The sequence below is a fragment of the Bubalus bubalis genome, chromosome 14, assembly GCF_019923935.1.
Source record: "Bubalus bubalis isolate 160015118507 breed Murrah chromosome 14, NDDB_SH_1, whole genome shotgun sequence".
NCBI lineage: Eukaryota > Metazoa > Chordata > Mammalia > Artiodactyla > Bovidae > Bubalus > Bubalus bubalis.
Genome location: NC_059170.1, coordinates 21,942,308 through 21,961,395, shown reverse-complemented (window position 1 = coordinate 21,961,395; position 19,088 = coordinate 21,942,308). Strand labels below are relative to the sequence as shown.

The window sequence follows — 19,088 nt, the reverse complement described above, 5'->3', positions numbered from 1 at the left end:
CACAGCAGCTTCAGAGGTTTGAAAAAGTTGCTCATGGTCAGGGGGTGGAGATTTTAACCCAGCCTTGTTTTTTTTTTTTAGTATTTATTTTTACTATTTGGCTGCGCCAGGTCTTACTTGCAGCATGCAGGATCTTGAATTGCAGCATCTGGGATCTAATTCCCTGAGCAGGGATAGCCCCTGGGCCCCCTGCATGGGGAGCACAGAGTCTTAGCTACTGGACCACCCGGAAGGTCCCTTAACCCAAGTTTTTTAACTCTAAAACAGTTCTTTCTGTTGGCGGCTCACCTGGTAAAGAATCTGCCTGCATTGTAGGAGACCTGAGTTCTGTCCCTGGGTTGGGAAGATCCCTTGGAGGAGAGCATGGTAACTCACTCCAGTATTCTTGCTTGGAGAATTCCAGGGACAGAGGGGACTTGTGGGCTACAGTCCATGGGGTCACAAAGAGTTGGACAAGACTGAGCAAGTAACACTTTGACTTTCACTTTTCTGTTGTCCAGACTGCCTTTTCCAGAATGGTTCATTTGGGCTGTCTGAGGGCTGTGCTCCTGATTCTCAGATTGGTGCACTGATAAAGATTCATACGGTGGGGGTTTGTGAGGGGACGTCTGTAGCGGATGTGCTAGAGGACAGTGTCGTTCTCTCTTTGAGCGGCCACTTAGCCTGCGGTTCATTTAGTGTGGCTTGCTGACTGCTCCCAGCTTTATAAGTTAAAAGGAATACTTCTCTATTAGAAATGAGCTGTTCTAGACCACTGTGTCCTCCTTCTTGGTTTAAATCTAATTTCTAAATATCAAGAAGTGATACCTGTCTTACTTGATCTGCAGCCCTGTTCCTCTCTCTGTATCTTCTTCCTTTCCTCAAGTGAGTCCCCTGTTGACCTCACTGAAGACAGGTGGGCGGTAGGGCATGTGGTAGAGGAAGGAACCCGGGGACTTGAGCTAGAACTTGGTTGTAGAAGCCTCAGAGTCTTTCTGATATGTACCTGTCCTCACTCATCCTTTGTATCAATCAGCACCAAGCCCCCTAGATTTCACCTCCTTGGTAGCTCCTGAATCGTGTACTTGTTTCCACCCTCCCCACACCCTGGAATGCAGCCACCATCACTGCTCGCTTGCATAGTGCCTGCCATCACCCCAGACACTTCCTTGCATGTCTGATGTTTTGACAAAATAGCCAGACTGATCTGTTACCAGAATCAGATAATAGTCTCTGCTGCCCCATTAGAAACTCTTTATTGATTTTTGTTGCTCTCTGTATGAAGATCAAACTTCCTGTGTGGCCCACAGGCCCGCTAAGGTCCAGCTCTGGCCAGTCTCTCCGGCGCACCTCAGGTCACCCTTGTTGTCTGCACTGCAACCACACAGGCCTCTCAAGTTTACCCTGTCATCTCCTCTTCCCCCAACTCTTCCCCCGAGAAAGGACCCTTTGCACATACTGTTCCTTCTGTCTAGAATAGTCTTTCCCTATCTTTTTGTCTCTTTAATCCTCCCTTCCTTTAGCGCTCACTTCAAGCATTACTGTTTTCCAAGAAACTGTCCTAGACCTGCTTCCCACATCTAGAGCAAGTTCCTCTCATTATACTATATCTTCTCATTGTCCTGATTATTTAATCAGTGTGTTCCCACTAGACCATAAGTTCCATGAGTATGTCTGTACAGCATTGTGTCTTCAGAGCCCAGCATATAACCAATACCCAGTTTAGGAAGGAACAAATGAGCAAACGAACAAACGACTAGGCCGGGAGTCCCACATCAGGCAGGTCCACTCTGACCGGCAGCCCTTCGACCAGGTGTGGCTTCAGGCATTAGTGCCGCCTGTGGGCTTTGGTTGGTCTGCTTCAGCTCGCCCCAGTTCCTCATCATCCCAGTAGAATTGTCAGAATGGCTCCACATGAAAGCACTGTTGGGTTTAGACACTGAATGCTTGGTGCCTGCTCACGGGACACCTGGCAACAGATTTTTCTGAGGTCGTGGGTGTGCAAGGGTGTGCCAGTTCCTTAAGTAAGAAGATGTTTTGGCTAAAAATCTCCGGTGCTGGATTTTACACTACCTCCCTCCCTGCCTAAACCAGGATCTGAAGACACAGAAATAAATTATGTGCCCTTAAAGAGCTCATAATCAGGTAGCAGGGCAGAAACTTAAACCATCAGTACATTGTGCAAAATCACATCACTGACATATGAAAAGGTGCAGAGGTGATGCTGGTGATAAAAGTAGTACTTGTTGCCTTCCTACTCTGTGTCTGGTACTTTATTTCTCACTGTAATCCTGTGAGATGGGTACTATTATCCCCATTTTGCAGATGAGGAAATTGAGCCTCGTCGAGGTTAAATTACTTTCCAGGACTGCTGAGCTAGTAAGCTGCAGAGCCACGGTTCAGTAATCTTCGCTTCACCATCATACAATGCTCCCTCTGTGCTGAGGACAGTCCAAGGAGAGAGACGAGCTGAGCCTCAAGGAGGTCAGGAAGGGCTTCCAGAGAGTGGAATAATAGCTGAGCCTGCAGGTTGAGAAAGTTTCCCGGGAATGTGGGGCAGGGATTAGCAAAAGAAATGATAGTGCGGCTCAGAGGCATGGAGTGATGGGGAATGTTTGATGTGCCCTGAAGAGTCTAGGGGTACTAGAGCACAAAAGGGAGGAGGGGGCAACAGGTGGGGTCAGGTGGGCAAGCTTGGCCTGAACAGGCGGGGTAGCACATTGAGTGTGCCAGGCTGCAGGACTGCTGGAAGCCTTCCAGGTGGGCCCTGTGTCTCCGTGGGTCTGCTGACCTCAGCAACCTCGGGGCTGAAGCTCTGAGCTCCATCTGTCTCTCTTATGGCAGGAGAGGTGCTGAGAGGGGACCGGATTGTCAACACCCCTTTCCAGGTTCTCATGAATAGTGAGAAGAAGTGTGAGGTTCTGTGCGGCCAGTCCAACAAGCCAGTGACCCTGACCGTGGAGCAGAGCCGGCTCGTGGCTGAGCGGATCTCAGAGGACTACTACGTCCACCTGTGAGTTGTCCCCTGCTCCCCGCCAGCCTCAGGTTCCCGGAGGGGAGGGCCCTGAGGGAGCGGCGGTCCGAGGGACTGAGCGGGGCCTTGGGTTTCCAGCATTGCCGACAACCTGCCCGTAGCCACCCGGCTGGAGCTCTACTCCAACCGCGATGGTGACGACAAGAAGAAGGAGAAAGATGTGCAGTTTGAACACGGCTACCGGCTCGGCTTCACAGACGTCAACAAGGTACTGGAATGCCCTAGTGTGCTCAGAGGGCCGGGGAGCCACGCCCCAAAGTCATGAACACTTGGGGCCACAGAGGAGGGGGAAACCTGCAGCTCTAGGCTTATAACAGAAAATACAGGGATGGCAGGGCAAGTTCCTGCTGGTGCCCCCAGGTGTGGTCTGTCGGAAGTTTGGGTACTGGTGGGCAGGGCACTAGCAGATGCTGCAGAGGAAGTGGAAAGCGCAGTGCCTAAAACCTCAGATTCTGTATAACTATATGATCATATGGATTATAAGAGTAATTCTGCCCACCCCACCCCCACCTCCAAAAAAAATCTGGAATTTCGTCAGTGTGTTAGAGAGCGAGCTAAGTGGTGGTCAAGAGCATACAGGTTGTCTGGGTTTTGAATCCTGCCTTACTAGTTGATGAGGGACCCTAATCCTACTTCTCTGACCTCTCTAAGCTTTGTGTTCCTTTTCTATAAAATGCATGTGATAGCCATACCTGCCCTTTAGGGGGTCCTGCAGAGTGTATCAGATAATCTGCGTAAGCACTCTGCAGCACAGCCACTGAGAAATACGCCAGTGGTGCTGATTGTAATGGGGATTCTCTTATATTTGTCATTTTCTAAACTGAACACATATTACTTAGGGAATAAAGAACAAGCACATTTCTTTCGAGGCACAGTCACTGTCCTCCAAGGGCTTCTGTCATAATGGGCGAGAACTGACAGTGTGAGACCCTGGATCTCAAGTCCCAGTTCCAGTCCCACAGGCAGTGCCAGAGGAGTTCGCAGGGAGTGTACGTGCATTCAGGTTGTCACGGAGGAGGTGGGCCTTGAAAACTAGATAGGCTTGAGCTTCGTGAAGTCGGGACAACATTCTAGATGAAGTGAACGCTGTGAACGTAGTTCAGGGTGGGGACCGTTCATGAGGCAGGGAGAGATCCAGGGGAGCAGGTGAACTAACCTGTCTGAGAAGGTGACGACAGCCCAGTATGTCAGGGTTACAGGACAGAGGGCCTTGAATCCCAGCCTGTGGGATCTGGACTTTAGTAAGCCCCACTGAGGCCTGGAGGGTTCGCGAGTAGCGGACTGCTATGAGAGCAGCGTATTTGGAAGGTTGGTGCGGCTGGGTTTGTTAAATGCGGGAAGGGACCGAATACCTGGCCGGCCTGCCTATGTGGGTTTGCTGGTGGTTCCCTGGCTCCAGCTCCTTCGTCCCCTCTGTTGCTCTGCTCAGATCTATCTGCACAACCACCTCTCGTTCATCCTCTACTACCACCGGGAAGACCTGGAAGAGGACCGGGAGCACACGTACCGCGTCGTCCGCTTCGAGGTGATTCCCCAGAGCGTCAGGCTGGAGGGTGAGTGGGTAGGTGTGGCCAGGGGGCAGGGCTGGGCGGGCCTGGGCTCCCACACCCAGGGTCTCTGCGCCCTTGACTCCCGACGTGGCTGATAGGGGCCCAGCCAAGCTAGGGTCACTGCATTCCTGTTGGAGAAAGCAGGGACAAGGGGAGAGCTGACATGCTGAGCCCTGGCCTGGCACCTACCAGTTGACCCACTCCTGGCCACTGGGGAGGTGTGTGCTGATTATGTTGGGAACCAGAGGCTCAGAGAGCTTGGCGGCTTGGCCACGACCAAACAGCAATCGGGCTTGGCTGGGCCCATCATAAGAACCAGCCAGCTCAAAAACAAGGGGCAGAGGTACAGACCGAGCTGTTGGGCAGCCAATCTCAGTGTTTGTGCTTCTGCGGGTGAGTGATTGGCGTAGACTAAAGTTGGCCCAGGGTCAGCCGTCCTCTGGGAATTTGAGAGCCCAGGCCCAGCCCTCCGGGCCTGACTGACCTAGTCCACCTTCACCTCGCCTGGCAGCCCTTGCTCACCACAGAGCGCACTTCCACTTAGTAGGCCTGGTCTTCTGTCCACCGAGGTGGTGGGTTTCGGGATTTTTTTTTTTAAGGTGTGGAACCTGGTATTCAAACAAACAAAATCATACTCAGAAGTCTCTTGTAAAACGTAGACCCTGTGCTTTCGGGGCGCAGACTGCCTCTCCTCCCGCCAGTGTCGTGGGCACAGCCTGACGTTTACTGTGTGAGTGTTTGACAGCAGCTGCTGCCCCCATGGTTCTTCGAGGTTAGAGACCCTGTCTTCTTTTCTCACTGTTTTTAGCCCAGTACCAGGCAGATAGTAGGCGCCTGCTTATTGTATGTTTGTTACTGAATGAATGGACAATGGCAGGATGAATGGATGAGTAAATGAAGGGAGAAAGTGACTGAGGACTGATTGCTAGAGCGCCGGGACTCTGGGGACTGAATGAGCGAGGAAGCGTGTGAGACAGTGGGCTGGCGGTGTTTGCGTGTTGAATGGGACTGACTGAACGAGCAGGTGGATATTTGCTATGAGTGAAGAAAGAATTTGTTTGACTAAACAGGGACTCAGACCCACTCCCGCACACAGCTCTCTGCAACCCCTGAGGCTCTTTGAAAAGTCAGGGCTCCAGGGAGCACAGTTTTAAAGCTGGTGTTGCCAGCTCTTCCTAGCCTCTTCTCAGCAGCACACCACCCCTGTGTACGCCTCCAGAACAGTCCCTGGGTAGTGGCACCTGCCCTCCCAGGAACAGACTGAGTCTCTGTCTCTCGCAGACCTCAAAGCAGACGAGAAGAGCTCATGCACCCTGCCTGAGGGTACCAACTCCTCGCCCCAAGAAATTGACCCCACCAAGGAGAATCAGCTGTACTTCACGTACTCTGTGCACTGGGAGGTGAGAAGGGGCTGCAGCCGCAGCTGTAGGGGAGGAGGGCTCGGCCGGGCGGGAGAGGTCAAGCAGGAGGCTTGGCTCTCAAGCACTTCCTCCCCACCGCCAGGAAAGTGACATCAAGTGGGCCTCTCGCTGGGACACTTACCTCACCATGAGTGATGTGCAGATCCACTGGTTTTCTATCATTAACTCCGTCGTGGTGGTCTTCTTCCTGTCAGGTGAGAGCTGTGGGCTGGAGGGTGGAGAGAACAAGGGCCTGAGGTGTCACATGGCTCACGGGGGACTTCTAGGTTGTTCTTGGAGCCCAGTGTAGGTCAGAAACGGACATCAGGGCTCTGTGGGGGCATCAGGTACACAGAGGTGAACAAGACTCAGCCTCCACTCTAGAGAGCCCCCCGGGGAAGACCGCGCCTCTCTTCACACACACCTTCGTTGGTTCATTCAACAAGGGTTCGTCATTGCTCACCCTTTTGGGGCCCCAGCCACATGCTGGATATGGTGTTGAGCAAAACTAACCCAGCCTCTGCCCTCACCGTCTATACTCGGGTGGCAGGAGAGAGACAGAAAAGCCCCGGACTGATGGAATTCCAGGTAGTGCTAAGTGCTAAGTGAGGAGAGGGTGAAGGCTGCCTTAGAGAAGACCTCTCTGAATGAGGAGCTGTATTCAGAGACCCAGGGAAGGACTCTTCTAGCCAGGGTCACATGGCCCTGCTGTGGGACAAACTTGGTGAGAAGCCAGATGACATGAAGGCGGGAGGGCAGGGGACATAACTGATCTTTTCAGTATCAGAGAGGAAGTAAAGATAATGTTGTCTTCATTAAACGTTTAGCCCGGGACCAGCTGTGGTGCTAATTAACACTTCACAAGCCTCCCCCCTCCTTCCAGCCAAGCCTAAAAGCAGTAAGTTAGCTCAGGGTCTGATAATCCGTTGTCTTAGCTGCTATACCGCTGCCTGAGAGAAACAGCTCGTGCCAGGGCCGATGGGGGCCTCTGAACTGTTTAGGGTGTGTCGAGAGGAGATGTCTTGAAATGTGAAATGAGTAGCCTGGGTTATAGGCATACAGGTGAGGGGGAGATGGGCCATGACCTGATAACCAAAAGCAATAAATAACCAGAGAGGTGAGCCTGGGGAAGTTAGAAGGACCAATCACTGGATGAATAGGGATGCTGTTCTCCCTAGAGTGGAAGCAGTGTCCTATGACAGCCTCCACCAATCCCAGCAGCTCATTCCTCCCCCCGACACTTGAGGGGGTGACGCTCTGTTTGCTCCTCCCCTGGTCACTGAGCTGGAGCCCTGCCCAGGAGAGGACCTGAGGCCACTGCGTAGCCAGTACCCACTGAAGAAAGCCACACATGTCAGGGGGACCAGCAGCACAGAAGACTCAGCTGGCAATGCTGACGGCTTCTCTTCTCCCCACCCCCCGCCACCCCATTTGTTTCAGGCATCCTGAGCATGATTATCATTCGGACCCTGCGGAAGGACATCGCCAACTATAATAAGGAGGATGACATTGTACGAGGTCTTGGCTGGGGAGGGATGGACTTGCAGAGGGAGGGTGGTCTAGCAGTAGAGCTCCAGGCCTCCCAGACGAGGACTGGGGATCGGGGTGGAGGGTTGTGTGATCATTCATAGCATAAACCTTGAAAGTATTGAAAAGGAAAACAAACGTTTAATGACTCAAAGTGATTGGGATAGATTTTCTCATTTTATTTTGCTTTATTTTATTTTATGTATTTATTTTTGTCTGTGCTGGGTCTTCATTGCTCCATACAGACTTTCACTAGTTGTGGCAATTGAGGGCAGCTCTCCATTGCAGTGTGAGGGCTTCTCATTGTGGTGGCTTCTCTTTTGCAGAGCACAGACTCTAGGGCACACGGGCTCAGTTGCCCTGCAGCATGTGGCATCTTCCCAGGCCAGGGATTGAACCTTTGTTTCCTGCATTGGCAGGCAAATTCTTAACCACTGGACCACCAGGGAAGCCCAGCTTTCTAATTTCCAAGCTTTCATAATGGAAGAAAACTGGATTGATTTATTTGATTGATATTGATTTGACATACATAATAATCCTTTATGTCAAAATAAACAAAACAGAAAAGTGAAATGGCAAACAATATATGCAACAAATTTTTTAGAAGATGATAGTTATACAATATTGTGAAGTAATTATCCTCCAATTAAAAATAAATGTTTTTAAAAAGGAAGATGATGGTTAAAAGAACTGGTATAAAAAAACACTAAAATTCTCTAATGTGCTAATGAACAAAAAATACAGACAAGGATACATGGCTAATAAACATGTAAAAAAGTGTTTTTATCTTAGGCATAAGTCCCCAACATGGGCTTCCGTGGTGGCTCAGTGGTAAAGAATCCACCTCCCAATGTAGGAGACGCCGGATCAATCCCTGGGTCGGGAAGAGCCCCAGTAGAAGGAAATGGCAATACATTCCAGTATTCTTCCCTGGGAATTCCCATGGCTAGAGGAACCTGGCAGGCTACAGCCCATGGGCTTTCAAAAAAGTTGGACACAACTTAGCAACTAAACCACAGCATCAAGCCCCGCACATGCAGTTTCAATCATCAGAAGACGGTTCTGGACCTTCAAATTAGCACAGCTCTGTATATATAGTATTAATTGTTGGCAAGGTTAATGTGAAATAAGCACCTTTCATGCCACCTGTACAAGTGTAAACTGGTAATTTTCTGAAAAGTAGTTAATTGACAGTAAGTTTCATAAACTGTCAAAAAGTTAACTTTTCTTTTTTTTTTTTAATTTTTGGCCTCACCATGTGGCATGTGGGATCTTAGTTCCCTGAGCATCAAAACCACAAAAATTTGATATAGAAATATTTATAGCAGACTTGTTCATAATTTAAATAAACTGAATATAGCCTGATATCCGATAATAATAACTTGGTTATAGTATAATAAAGCTGTACAATGAAAAACTCTACAGCTATTAAATAATAATTGTAGAGAGTGTTTACTGACATGAGGTAATGCTCATGACCATCCCTCAGCTGAAAGTAACCAAGTAAATACAGTATGATCCCAGTTTTACTGTTAAAAGCTATATACACATACACACATGTACATATCTGAAGGGCTAAGGAAATAGATCAAAACACAGTATTATTAAATATGTAAATCATTTTTATATTTTTCTGGTTTTAGTTTTTAATCCTTAAATGTTTACGAGTTTTATATTTTTTCTTCAATCTTTCTGGATTTTTAAAAAATTGTGATACACATTTACTACTTTTTGTTCATTTGAGTATCATACTAGAGAATTTTTTTTTTTTTACTTTATTACACATGTAAGAGCACATACAGACATACCCAGAGATATTGTGGACTCAGTCCTAGGCCATCACAATAAAGTGATTATTACAATAAAGCAAATGAGACAAATTTTTGGTTTCCCAGTGCATGTGAAAGTTATGTTTATACTATACTGTTGTCTATTTAGTGTGCAGTAGCAGTATGTCTAAAGAAGTACCTTAATTTAAAAATAGGGCTAAAAAATGCTAACCAACATCTGAGCCTTTATCTAGTCATTATCTTTATCTGGCCTCAATGTTAATGGCTACTGACTGATCAGAGTGTTGGCTGCTGAAGCTTGGGGTGGTTGTGGCAATTTCTTAAAATAAGACAGCAGTGAAATTTGCTGAATTCTCAGAGCATCTTCACCAGGAGTAGATTCCATCTCAAGAAATCATTTTCTTTGCTCATCCACAAGAAATAGCCCCTTACCTGTTTAAATTTTATCATGAGATGGCAACAATTCAGTCCAGTCTTTAGGCTCCACTTCTAGTTCTCTTGCTGCTTCCACTGCATCTGCAATTACTTCTGAAATCTTGAACCTCACAATTTCATCCATGAAGCTTGGAATCAACGTCATCAATGTTCATATTTTGACCTCTTCCTATGAATCAGTAATGTTCTTAATGGCATCTAGAATGATGAATCCTGGGACTTCCCTGGTGGTCCAGTGGTTAAAACTCCATGCTTCCAGTGCAGGGTGCGCAGGTTCAATCTCTTGTTGGGGAACTAAGATTCCACATGGCACAGTTTAGCCAAAAAAAAAAAAAAAAAACCAACAGCATTAGAATGGTGAATCCTTTCCAGAAGGTTTTCAATTTACTTTGCCCAGATCCATCAGAGGAATCACACTGTCTTACAGCAACTTTAGGCTTATGAAATATGTTTCTTAAATAAGACTGCAAAGTCAAGACAATGCCTTGACCCATGGGCTGTAGGATGGACGTTAGTGGGCATGAAGATGACATTAATCTCATTGTACATCTCCAGCAGAGCTCCTGGATGATCGGGTACTTTGTCAATGAGCAGTAATACTTTGAAAGGAGTCTTTTTTTTTTCTGAGCAGTAGGTCTCAACAGTGGGCTTGAAGTATTCAGTAAACCACATTGTAAACAGATGTACTGTCATCCAGGCAGAGTGGATTTAACGTAATTCTTCAAGGCCCCAGAATTTTCAGAGTGGTAAATGAGCACTGGCTTCAACTTAAAGTCACCAGCTACTGAGCCTGTAACAGAGAGTCAGGCTGTCCTTTGAAGCCAGGCATTGACTTCTGCTCTCTAGCTATGAAAGTCAGAGGTGGCATCTTCTTCCAATCGAAGGCTGTTTTGTCTATATTGAAAGTCTGTTCAGTGTAGCCACTGTTAATGTAGCTAGATCTTCTGGATAACTTGCTGCAGCTTCTCCATCATCACTTGCTGCTTCACTTTGCATTTTTTTTTTTTTTTTTCACTTTGCACTTTTATGTTATAGAGATGGGCTTCTCTCCTTAAACCTCATGAACCAACCTCTGCTAACTTCAGACTTTTCTTCTGCAGCTTCCTCACCTCTCAGCCTTCACACAATTAAAGAGGGTTGGGCCTTGCTCTGAATGAGGCTTTGGCTTAACGGGATCTTATGGCTGGGTTGATCTTCTCTCCAGACCACTCAGACTTTCTCCATAACAGCTATAAGACTGCTTTGCCTTCTTATTCCTATATTCGCCAGAGTTGCACTTTTAATTTCCTTCAAGAACTTTTCTTTTGCTTTCACAACTTGGCTGAATATTTCGTGCAAGAGGTCTAGTTTTTGGCCTGTCTGAGCCTTTGACAGGCTTTCCTGTCTAAGCTTAATCATTTCTAGCTTTTGATTTAAAGTGAGACACATGTAACGCTTCCTCTTACTTACACATTTAGAGGCCATTGTAGGGTTATTAATTGGCCTAATGTCAGTATTATACCTCGGGGAATAGGGAAGCTGAAGAAGAGGGAGAGAGATGGAGCAGCTTGTTGATGGAGCATTCAGACCATACGTTTATTGTTTGCTATCTTTATGGGCACAGTTTATGGCAGCCTCAAACTGTTGCAGTGGTAACATCAAAGATCACTGATCCTCAGTGGTCCAGTGGCTGGAACTCCAGCTCCCAATGCAGGGAGCCCAGGTTCCATCCCTGGTCAGGGAACTGGATCCCACATGCTGCAACTAAAGGTTCTGTGTGCTGCCACCTGTGTGCCACTGCTAAGACCTGGTGCTGCCAACTAAATAAATAAAGAAAAGATTACTGAGAATAGATCACCATAACAAATATAATAATAATGAAAAGTTTTGAGATATTGCAAGAATTACTAAAGTGTGATGCCGAGACATGAAGTGAGGAAATGCTTTTGGAAAAACGGTGCCGGTAGACTTGCTTGACGCAGGTTGCTACAGACCTTCGATTTGTAAAAATTACAGTATCTGTGAAGTGCTGTAAAATGAAGCACAGTAAAATAAGGTGTGTTTATATCATTTTTATAATCAGTAAAAAAAACCCAAAAACTTGTAAATATATCACTCAAAAACTATCACAGGGTTTTAGTGTGTTGGTTTACATTATTTTTTCATGCAGTAGGTTTGTGGCATGTGGGGAGGAAATTTTCCTTTCATACGGCTGTCTGCTCATGTTAGTGGTCTCCTTTCCCCATGTGACAGTCCTCTGGGAAGTACTTTCTCACTCACACTCCTGTGTAAGAGTGGAGCTGGTTGACACATCTGAGGGACCCTCAGCCCCGATCAGAGGATGTGGGTCCTAGGGGTGGTCCTTGCAGGAGCTGCCTCCTCGGAGCCCAGGAAGAGCCTCACTGTCTGGCCCTTTGCTGCAGGAAGACACCATGGAAGAGTCTGGCTGGAAGCTGGTGCACGGTGACGTCTTCAGGCCCCCGCAGTACCCCATGATCCTTAGCTCCCTGCTGGGCTCGGGCATTCAGCTCTTCTGTATGATCCTCATTGTCATCTGTGAGTGGCCCTGCGGGGCTAGGGTCGGGCGGGGGGAGAAGCACAGGCCTGAGTCTGAGAGAGGAGTAGGCTTCCCTTCCTGGGGCAGAGGGACGTGTCAGCATCTCTGGGCCAGACAGAAGCATCTGTCCCGGCAGAAGGGCTGGTCCTCTCAGCCAGAGGCTCCAGCGCTTTGCTGCTCAGATGTTGCCAGCACCATCCATAGCCCGCGCACAGCCACCCTGCCACTGAAGCCACGGATTAGCATGGGGAGGTTGGCCTCCTTTTGCAGCCAGGCATTATATGACCTACCCCTTTCCATGCCAGGATTAGACTGGAATCAGGTCTCTTTTCTCAGAAAACACCCCCCAAAATGCTTATATAGTGGCTCTAGGCAGTGCTGAAGTCAGTCTGCCCACTTTTCTTTTTTTGCTGATGTATAGTAACTGCTGCACCCCTCTGAACCCCAGCTAAGACCCAGTCTTCTCCTGTAGAGAGGAGGGCCGAGGGAGAAGGGAGCCTCACCTAGCCTCACCTGCGCCAGGGCCCTGTCAGCCAGCCTGGATGGGGCCCTGGGGTTTGGAGACCCTGACTTTCCCTCTCTCCCATTCCCTCCTCAGTTGTGGCCATGCTCGGGATGCTGTCACCCTCTAGCCGGGGAGCACTCATGACCACGGCCTGCTTCCTCTTCATGTTCATGGGGTAGGTGTGTCTGAGGGGCTCGGGGCTGACTCAGGTGGCCTCTGCTTCAGCTAACAGGTCTCCTTGGTGTGGAACCCCGCCATTTCCCCACAGGGTGTTTGGTGGATTTTCAGCTGGCCGTCTGTACCGCACTCTGAAGGGCCATCGGTGGAAGAAAGGGGCCTTCTGCGTAAGTGTCCCAAACCTCCTCCCTGTGCTGGTGGGGAGCCGAGGCGCTTCCTCCTGGGCTCCTTGGGAGCAGCAGAGGCATGTCCTGGGGGATGTTCAAGGCCAGAGGCTGGGCAGCAGCACGAGGGGTGGGAGGGGTGCACCCAAGGAGGAGCCCTGGGCTCTCACCTCACCCATGGGTGCTTACCTCTGAAGGCCTTAGTTGCCACATTGATGAAAAGAGGGAACTGAAATGTGATTTTTAGCCTGCGTTGTCCCATGGCTCAAGAACAAGTAGAAATAGGGGGTTCAGAATAATAGGAGTTGGGCACCAAGCCCAGGTGTCAACAGTTTAAGGTCAAAACCTGATCAGCAGGGCTGCCAGGAGAACACCCTGCCCAGCAGAGTAAAGGGAGAATTACCTGCCACAGGCAGGAGAGGCCGGGCCCCACATCACTGTCAGCCTGCTTGCCAGCCTTGGTGCCGCCGTTCCTCTTGAGGAAGGTCAGCTCCTGATGATCGCTGTCCTGGTGGTGAGGAGAATTCTTGGCAGCAGAAAAGAGGAGAACACCTGGGAAACAGGAGGACAACTAGGAGTCCTGAGCCCCTTCTCCTAGAGCAAGTGAGCCCTTAGAGGACCAGGGAAACCCCTGGTGCCAAACTGGGAAAAGCCTCTAGACCCAGCCTTCTGAAACCAAGCTCAGGGGAACTCAGGCTAGCCCAACTCTGGCTAATACCCTGGCACTTAGTAATCCCTCAGTATGGAAGAGCTTCAGTTGTTCTGGAAAGATCAAAAAAGTTCCCTGAGTTCATCACGCATCAGGTGTTTTTCTCGGGCTACTATGAATGCTTGATGCATCGGATGTTTTCCTTGGGCCGCTGTGTACTGAGAGCCAGGGATCTTGAGAACTGTAAAACCCAGCCCTCTTCTCCCCTGGTGAGACTTTCCTGATGAAGTCTCCCACCAGATAGCCTCCAAGTCTCCCTGGGTGGGTCCCAGCACAAACCCTGTCTGCCGGCATCCACCTAGGCCCCGAGGCAGACAACCTGGGTGGCTGCCTTTCCTCCTCCAATCCTATGACCCCCTGCCTCCCCTCAGCCATGAAGTGTGGATGGTTCTCCTGCCAACTAGTGCATGAATTCCTTCCCACCTCCATCCCCAGGACTCTTGGCCACGTTCAGGCGTCTTTGCCTTTCTCATGGACCCTTGGCTATGCTAGACCTCCCCATTTTCTCTGCAAGATTGTGACCCGTCTCTGGTGTGGAGCTCTGCCTCCCTTCCCAGGCGGGCCTCTGCTCCAGTCATGCAGGTGTATGACCATGCCTCTCCTCTGGCACCTGTGTGGGTGGTTAAGTCTTAGCCTCCTCTTCCTCCCCCGATTCTGACTTCAGTGTCCTCTTTGGCACCCCAGAGGGGCCGGGGCACAGCCTTGTGCCTGTGAGTGCCACGTGTGTTGTTCTCCATTTGTGGATATGAACTTTTTCCCTGTTCTTCCTAATATCTAGCACAGTGGCCAGTCCATAAATTTCAGCCTGGAGGATAGACAGGGAATTCCCTGCTACACAGCAGAATAAACCAGGACAGACAGAAAGGAGGAAATGACATGTGAGCTGGGCCTTGGAGAGGACAGTTTCCATTGGATGGAAGCATCCAGCAGGGCAGCCTCAAGTTCTGGAATCTCCGGGATCCCAGTCCTGGCCCAGTTCTCTCCTTGGTTGGTATCCTTGGCCAGCTCTCTGAGCCTTGGTTTCCTCATCTATCCAGTGGGGGCTGGTGTCTCCAGGTGGTTGTGCGGATGCAAGGAGACTGCACATGGCAGGTGGCCAGTGCAGCACTGACACTCAGGAAGCGGATGCCTGAGATGCTATTAACTGTACCTTTGGTAAAGGGCAAGGGTCAGAGACTGGAGGGGCAGTGGCCAGTTAGTGAGTGTGGGAGGCTACGGATCAAAGATAAATAAAACTGGCCGTGAGGCTGAGTGCCAGATTGCAGGGCGCCTCGGGCATCGTGGCGGGCGACTCTCTTGGGTGCTCGGACAGCCACAGTAGTGAAGGAGGCTCAACTGTGAGTCTAGAGCTTTGGTTCACTGCCTGAGCCCCAGCCCCGGAGATCCTGACTGCAGAGACTGCCCCACAGGGTGTCAGAAGTGGGACCTCTGCAGTCAGACAGACAGCCGGGGTCTGAACCTCTGCTGCACCCTTAGCTGACTGTGTGAAGTTGGCATGCGGGTTATTTAACGTCACTGGGCCTCAGTGTCCTCTTCTTAAAAAGAGATAGTGGAGGTCCTTCCCATCTAGGCCTGTAGGTTAGGTGAGATCATGCATTTGGAGGCAGCATCTGCCGCCCTTAAGACTCAGTTAAAGCTTCCCCACCACTCTAGACGGTTTGGGTTGAGGTGCAGACCAGTGTGTTTAGTAACAGCTTTATCTGGTCATTCCTATTCAACAAATGCTTACTGAGCACACTGTGCTCTGAGTGCTGGGAGCACATCGGTGAGCAGGACACGGTCCTCCCAAGACCTCACGTCTGTGAGGGTCACACAGCATGAGATCACGAACTTGAATGAGGGCAAGGGAGGAGCGGTCCAGGGATCTAAAAGGACAGGGCAGGAGGCCCGCGTAGTCTAGAGGTCAGGGAGCGCTTTCTGGAAGGGATTATCTTGGTGCTGAGTCCTCCAGGACAGGAGGGCTTGGGAACCTGTAGTCTGGGTGCCCCGACTAGGGAGCAGTTGAGAGCCCCCCTAGATGCAGCTCCCCAGCCTGGTGTCTCTCACTTCCAGACAGCAACACTGTATCCTGGCGTGGTTTTTGGCATCTGCTTCATATTGAATTGCTTCATCTGGGGAAAGCACTCGTCAGGAGCGGTAAGTGCCCTTCCCAGCCAGGGAGGGCCAGCTGTGCTCAGACCCATCCCCGCAGGTGACTTCCTACTGTTTCCTTCCCTTTTCTGAGTCCCCAGAGGTCTGTTCCCAGCCCTGGGGGCTGAGGGCTGGCCAGGGTTTCCCCAGCCCTGTGCATCCATCTGCCCTGACCCTCCCATGGACTCTTTTCAGACAGCTGCCTAAAGCTCACTTCTCTAAAAGGAGCTTTCCACAGTCCAGGGGCCAACTGGGGAATTTCCCTTGTCTCAACCAAGGGAAGGCTGCCTGGTGTGACTTGATGAGGTCAGGATCCCAAAACAAGGCTCTCCTCGTCATGTCCCTGCCAGCCCCCGTATGAGGATTGCAGACTCAGTTGGAGATGGGGAGATGGTCTTGATTGATGAGCTGCAGGAGAGGTGGGGTAGGCATTTGCCATCCCAGCCTCAGTAGAGGGAACTGCCTCCCTCTCACTGAGGTACCCATTGAAGGGCCTTGGGTGGGGCCCACAGTCCAGGCTGCGGAGTATTGGGTTCTTCCCAGCGGTTCCGGGAGCTGCCCTCAGGAAAGACCGGGTCCTCTTCTTCCTCTCACTTCCTCTTTTTTATACCTGTCTCCCTTCTCTCTCTCAACATTTTCCTCCCAATTACCAGCTGCTCACCATAAACACTCATTGTAGAAATTTTGGAAAGTACAGAAAAGTTAATGCAGATCTTTAATATGTTTTTACAGTCTTTTTTTTTTTTTTTTCTTTGATTGCACTGTGTGGCTTGCAGGATCTTAGTTCTCTAACCAGGGATCAAACCTATGCCCTCTGCAGTGGAAGCACAGAGTCTTAGCCAGGGAATTTCCTATTTTTGCAGTCTTCTAACCTCTTTTTGTTGTTGTTCAGTCGCTAAGTCATGTCCAACTCTTTGCGACCCCGTAAACTGCAGCATGCCAGGCTTCCCTGTCTTGCACTATCTCCCAGAGTTTGCTCAAACTCATGTCCATTGAGTCAGTGATGCCATCCAACCATCTCATCCTCTGTCTCATCTCAACCTCTTTTTTGATGTATTTAAATGGAATAATGTAATTGTAAAATTATAATAGCAAACATATAGTGCTTACTTTGGAATAAGTTTTGTTCTAAATACTTTACAGATATTAATTTATTTCTTTCATTTTGCATGAAAAATGTAAGACTGCAAATGGGGATTAAAGAAGAAAATGAAAAATCAGTTGCAATCCCCCATACCCCATCTGAGGAAGTGCTGTTAGCTTTTTGTCATAGGCCTCTCTGGGCGTGTATGCATATTTAAGTATTGGGACATTTTCATTAAAATGGAGTCCTGTACATACAGTTTGATATCCAGCTTTTCACTTAGTGGTATAGTGTGGTGTTTTCATTGAACAAAATTGGAAACACACTATTTGTGTACTTCTGTTTTTTTTTTTTTTTTCCACTTAACATAGCACGTGTAATTTCCCTTTATTTTGACCCTTCATCTCCCCTTCCGGTTCTCAGGCCCTCCCTTGTTCTCTCCCCGCATTCTCCCTGGTGACAAGCTTCTGTGGGATGCCGTGGTTCCTCCTTCACTTCGTGGCTCAGCTGGTCCTCCGTCTGCCCTCCGCTTTTCCCAGGGCTGGGGTCCACCCCAGGGTGGTCTGGCCAGGACCCTGTGTGGGGTGTGTCTGTAGAAGCTTCCCCACTATGGTGTCCTGCTGAGCCCTTCCTGCCCTGGGACCCAGAAGGTCCCCATCCCCACTGCATGGCCCTGGCCTGGGCTTCAGGGCTCGTGGAGCCTCACAGTGCTGTGCCCACAGGTGCCCTTTCCCACTATGGTGGCCCTGCTCTGTATGTGGTTTGGGATCTCCCTGCCTCTGGTCTACCTGGGTTACTACTTCGGCTTCCGTAAGCAGCCATATGACAACCCTGTGCGCACCAACCAGATTCCCCGGCAGATCCCTGAACAGCGGTGGTACATGAACCGATTCGTGGGGTGAGTCTCCAGCAGGGGCCATGGGGGCGCTTCTGGGGTCCACAAGGCCGACACTTCCCTGAGCCGTCTCCTTGGGAAGACGTGGACGAGAGTACCCTCCCTGGCAGGGGCTGCACCGTGGCTGGCTCTAGACTTCATAAGAGCTCAGCTTCACTCCAAGATAGAGAGGACCGAGTTGTAGCCAGACTAGGTGTTGGCCGGGCGGGGGTGGGGTGGAAAGGTGCAGGGTGACAGGTTGCGACTGCCTGGGACCTTGGGCAAGCCACGCCCCTTCTCTGCACTGCAGTTCCCCATCTATAAATGGGGAGAAGGATGCACACCTCTTGAGTGACTGTAGTGGTACAAAAGCACTAGACCTACCCCACTGTGTTAGCACTCTCATTCTCACTGGCTCAGGAGGGAGCCTGAAGCCTCCAGTGGCCCAGGTCTCCCAGCAGTGTTAACCTTCCCGTTCTCTGCAGTATTCTAATGGCTGGGATCCTGCCCTTTGGTGCCATGTTCATCGAGCTTTTCTTCATCTTCAGTGTGAGTACTGCTACCTGCTCCCACCCCTCACCTTCACCCACACCAGCCTTGTCCCCACCTCTCTGCTCAGGTGCTCTGCCACCTACTGTCTGTGAAATTTCAGACAGAAATTTTAACTTCTCTTAGCCCCCATTCTTCACCCTAAAATACAGTAACAGTCCTGCCTTTCATGACAGCTTGGAAGGTTAAGTGAGATGTGCCATGTGTACAGGGTCTGGTGTGGGAGGGGCTCAGTGAAATTTCTAGAAGCTGCTTTGGCTGTGTTAGCAATATTGCCATTAGTCACCACCTTATTAATAGCATTGTTGCATCTGTTTTGATTTCTGGGTCCGCACATGTCTTTACCTGTCTCAGTTACTCAGAACTGCTAGGAAAATGTGGGAAATGATGCTTAATTCTCAGGATCATCATGAGGCTGGAACATGATAATGTTTGTAAAAGGCACAGTGCTTGACACTCAGGAAATGCTTCTTAACTCAAAGCTGCTATTTTAATGATGACTGCTCCTCTCTCAGGCCTGCCCAGATGAAAGCTGGCAGAAGGTTCTTCAGAGCCATCTAAGGCCAGCTGACCCAGCTCGGTGTCCAGTACAGAGAGAGGACTTTGCCCTAAATCAATGCTGGACAAGCAACCACACCTCTGGAG

General features: G+C 49.7%; 1 protein-coding gene across 6 annotated transcripts in view; it reads left to right on the top strand.

The window, feature by feature from the left end:
• TM9SF4 (transmembrane 9 superfamily member 4) overlaps positions 1-19,088 on the top strand; it is a 52,558-nt gene that overhangs the window by 27,063 nt on the left and 6,407 nt on the right. For 2 of the 6 annotated variants that reach the window (XM_025263674.2, XM_025263676.2), the window contains exons 4-15: positions 2,824-2,992; positions 3,092-3,221; positions 4,443-4,566; positions 5,845-5,963; positions 6,067-6,178; positions 7,404-7,474; positions 12,064-12,250; positions 12,850-12,931; positions 13,025-13,100; positions 15,859-15,942; positions 17,743-17,918; positions 18,380-18,443. In XM_025263674.2, the coding sequence (XP_025119459.1) occupies positions 2,824-2,992; positions 3,092-3,221; positions 4,443-4,566; positions 5,845-5,963; positions 6,067-6,178; positions 7,404-7,474; positions 12,064-12,250; positions 12,850-12,931; positions 13,025-13,100; positions 15,859-15,942; positions 17,743-17,918; positions 18,380-18,443 (1,394 nt within the window). Of the gene's footprint in view, positions 1-2,823; positions 2,993-3,091; positions 3,222-4,442; positions 4,567-5,844; positions 5,964-6,066; positions 6,179-7,403; positions 7,475-12,063; positions 12,251-12,849; positions 12,932-12,981; positions 13,101-15,858; positions 15,943-17,742; positions 17,919-18,379; positions 18,444-19,088 lie in introns of all 6 variants that reach the window. The other 4 variants (XM_006064420.3, XM_025263677.2, XM_044927746.1 and 1 more) reach the window with 4 other exon arrangements.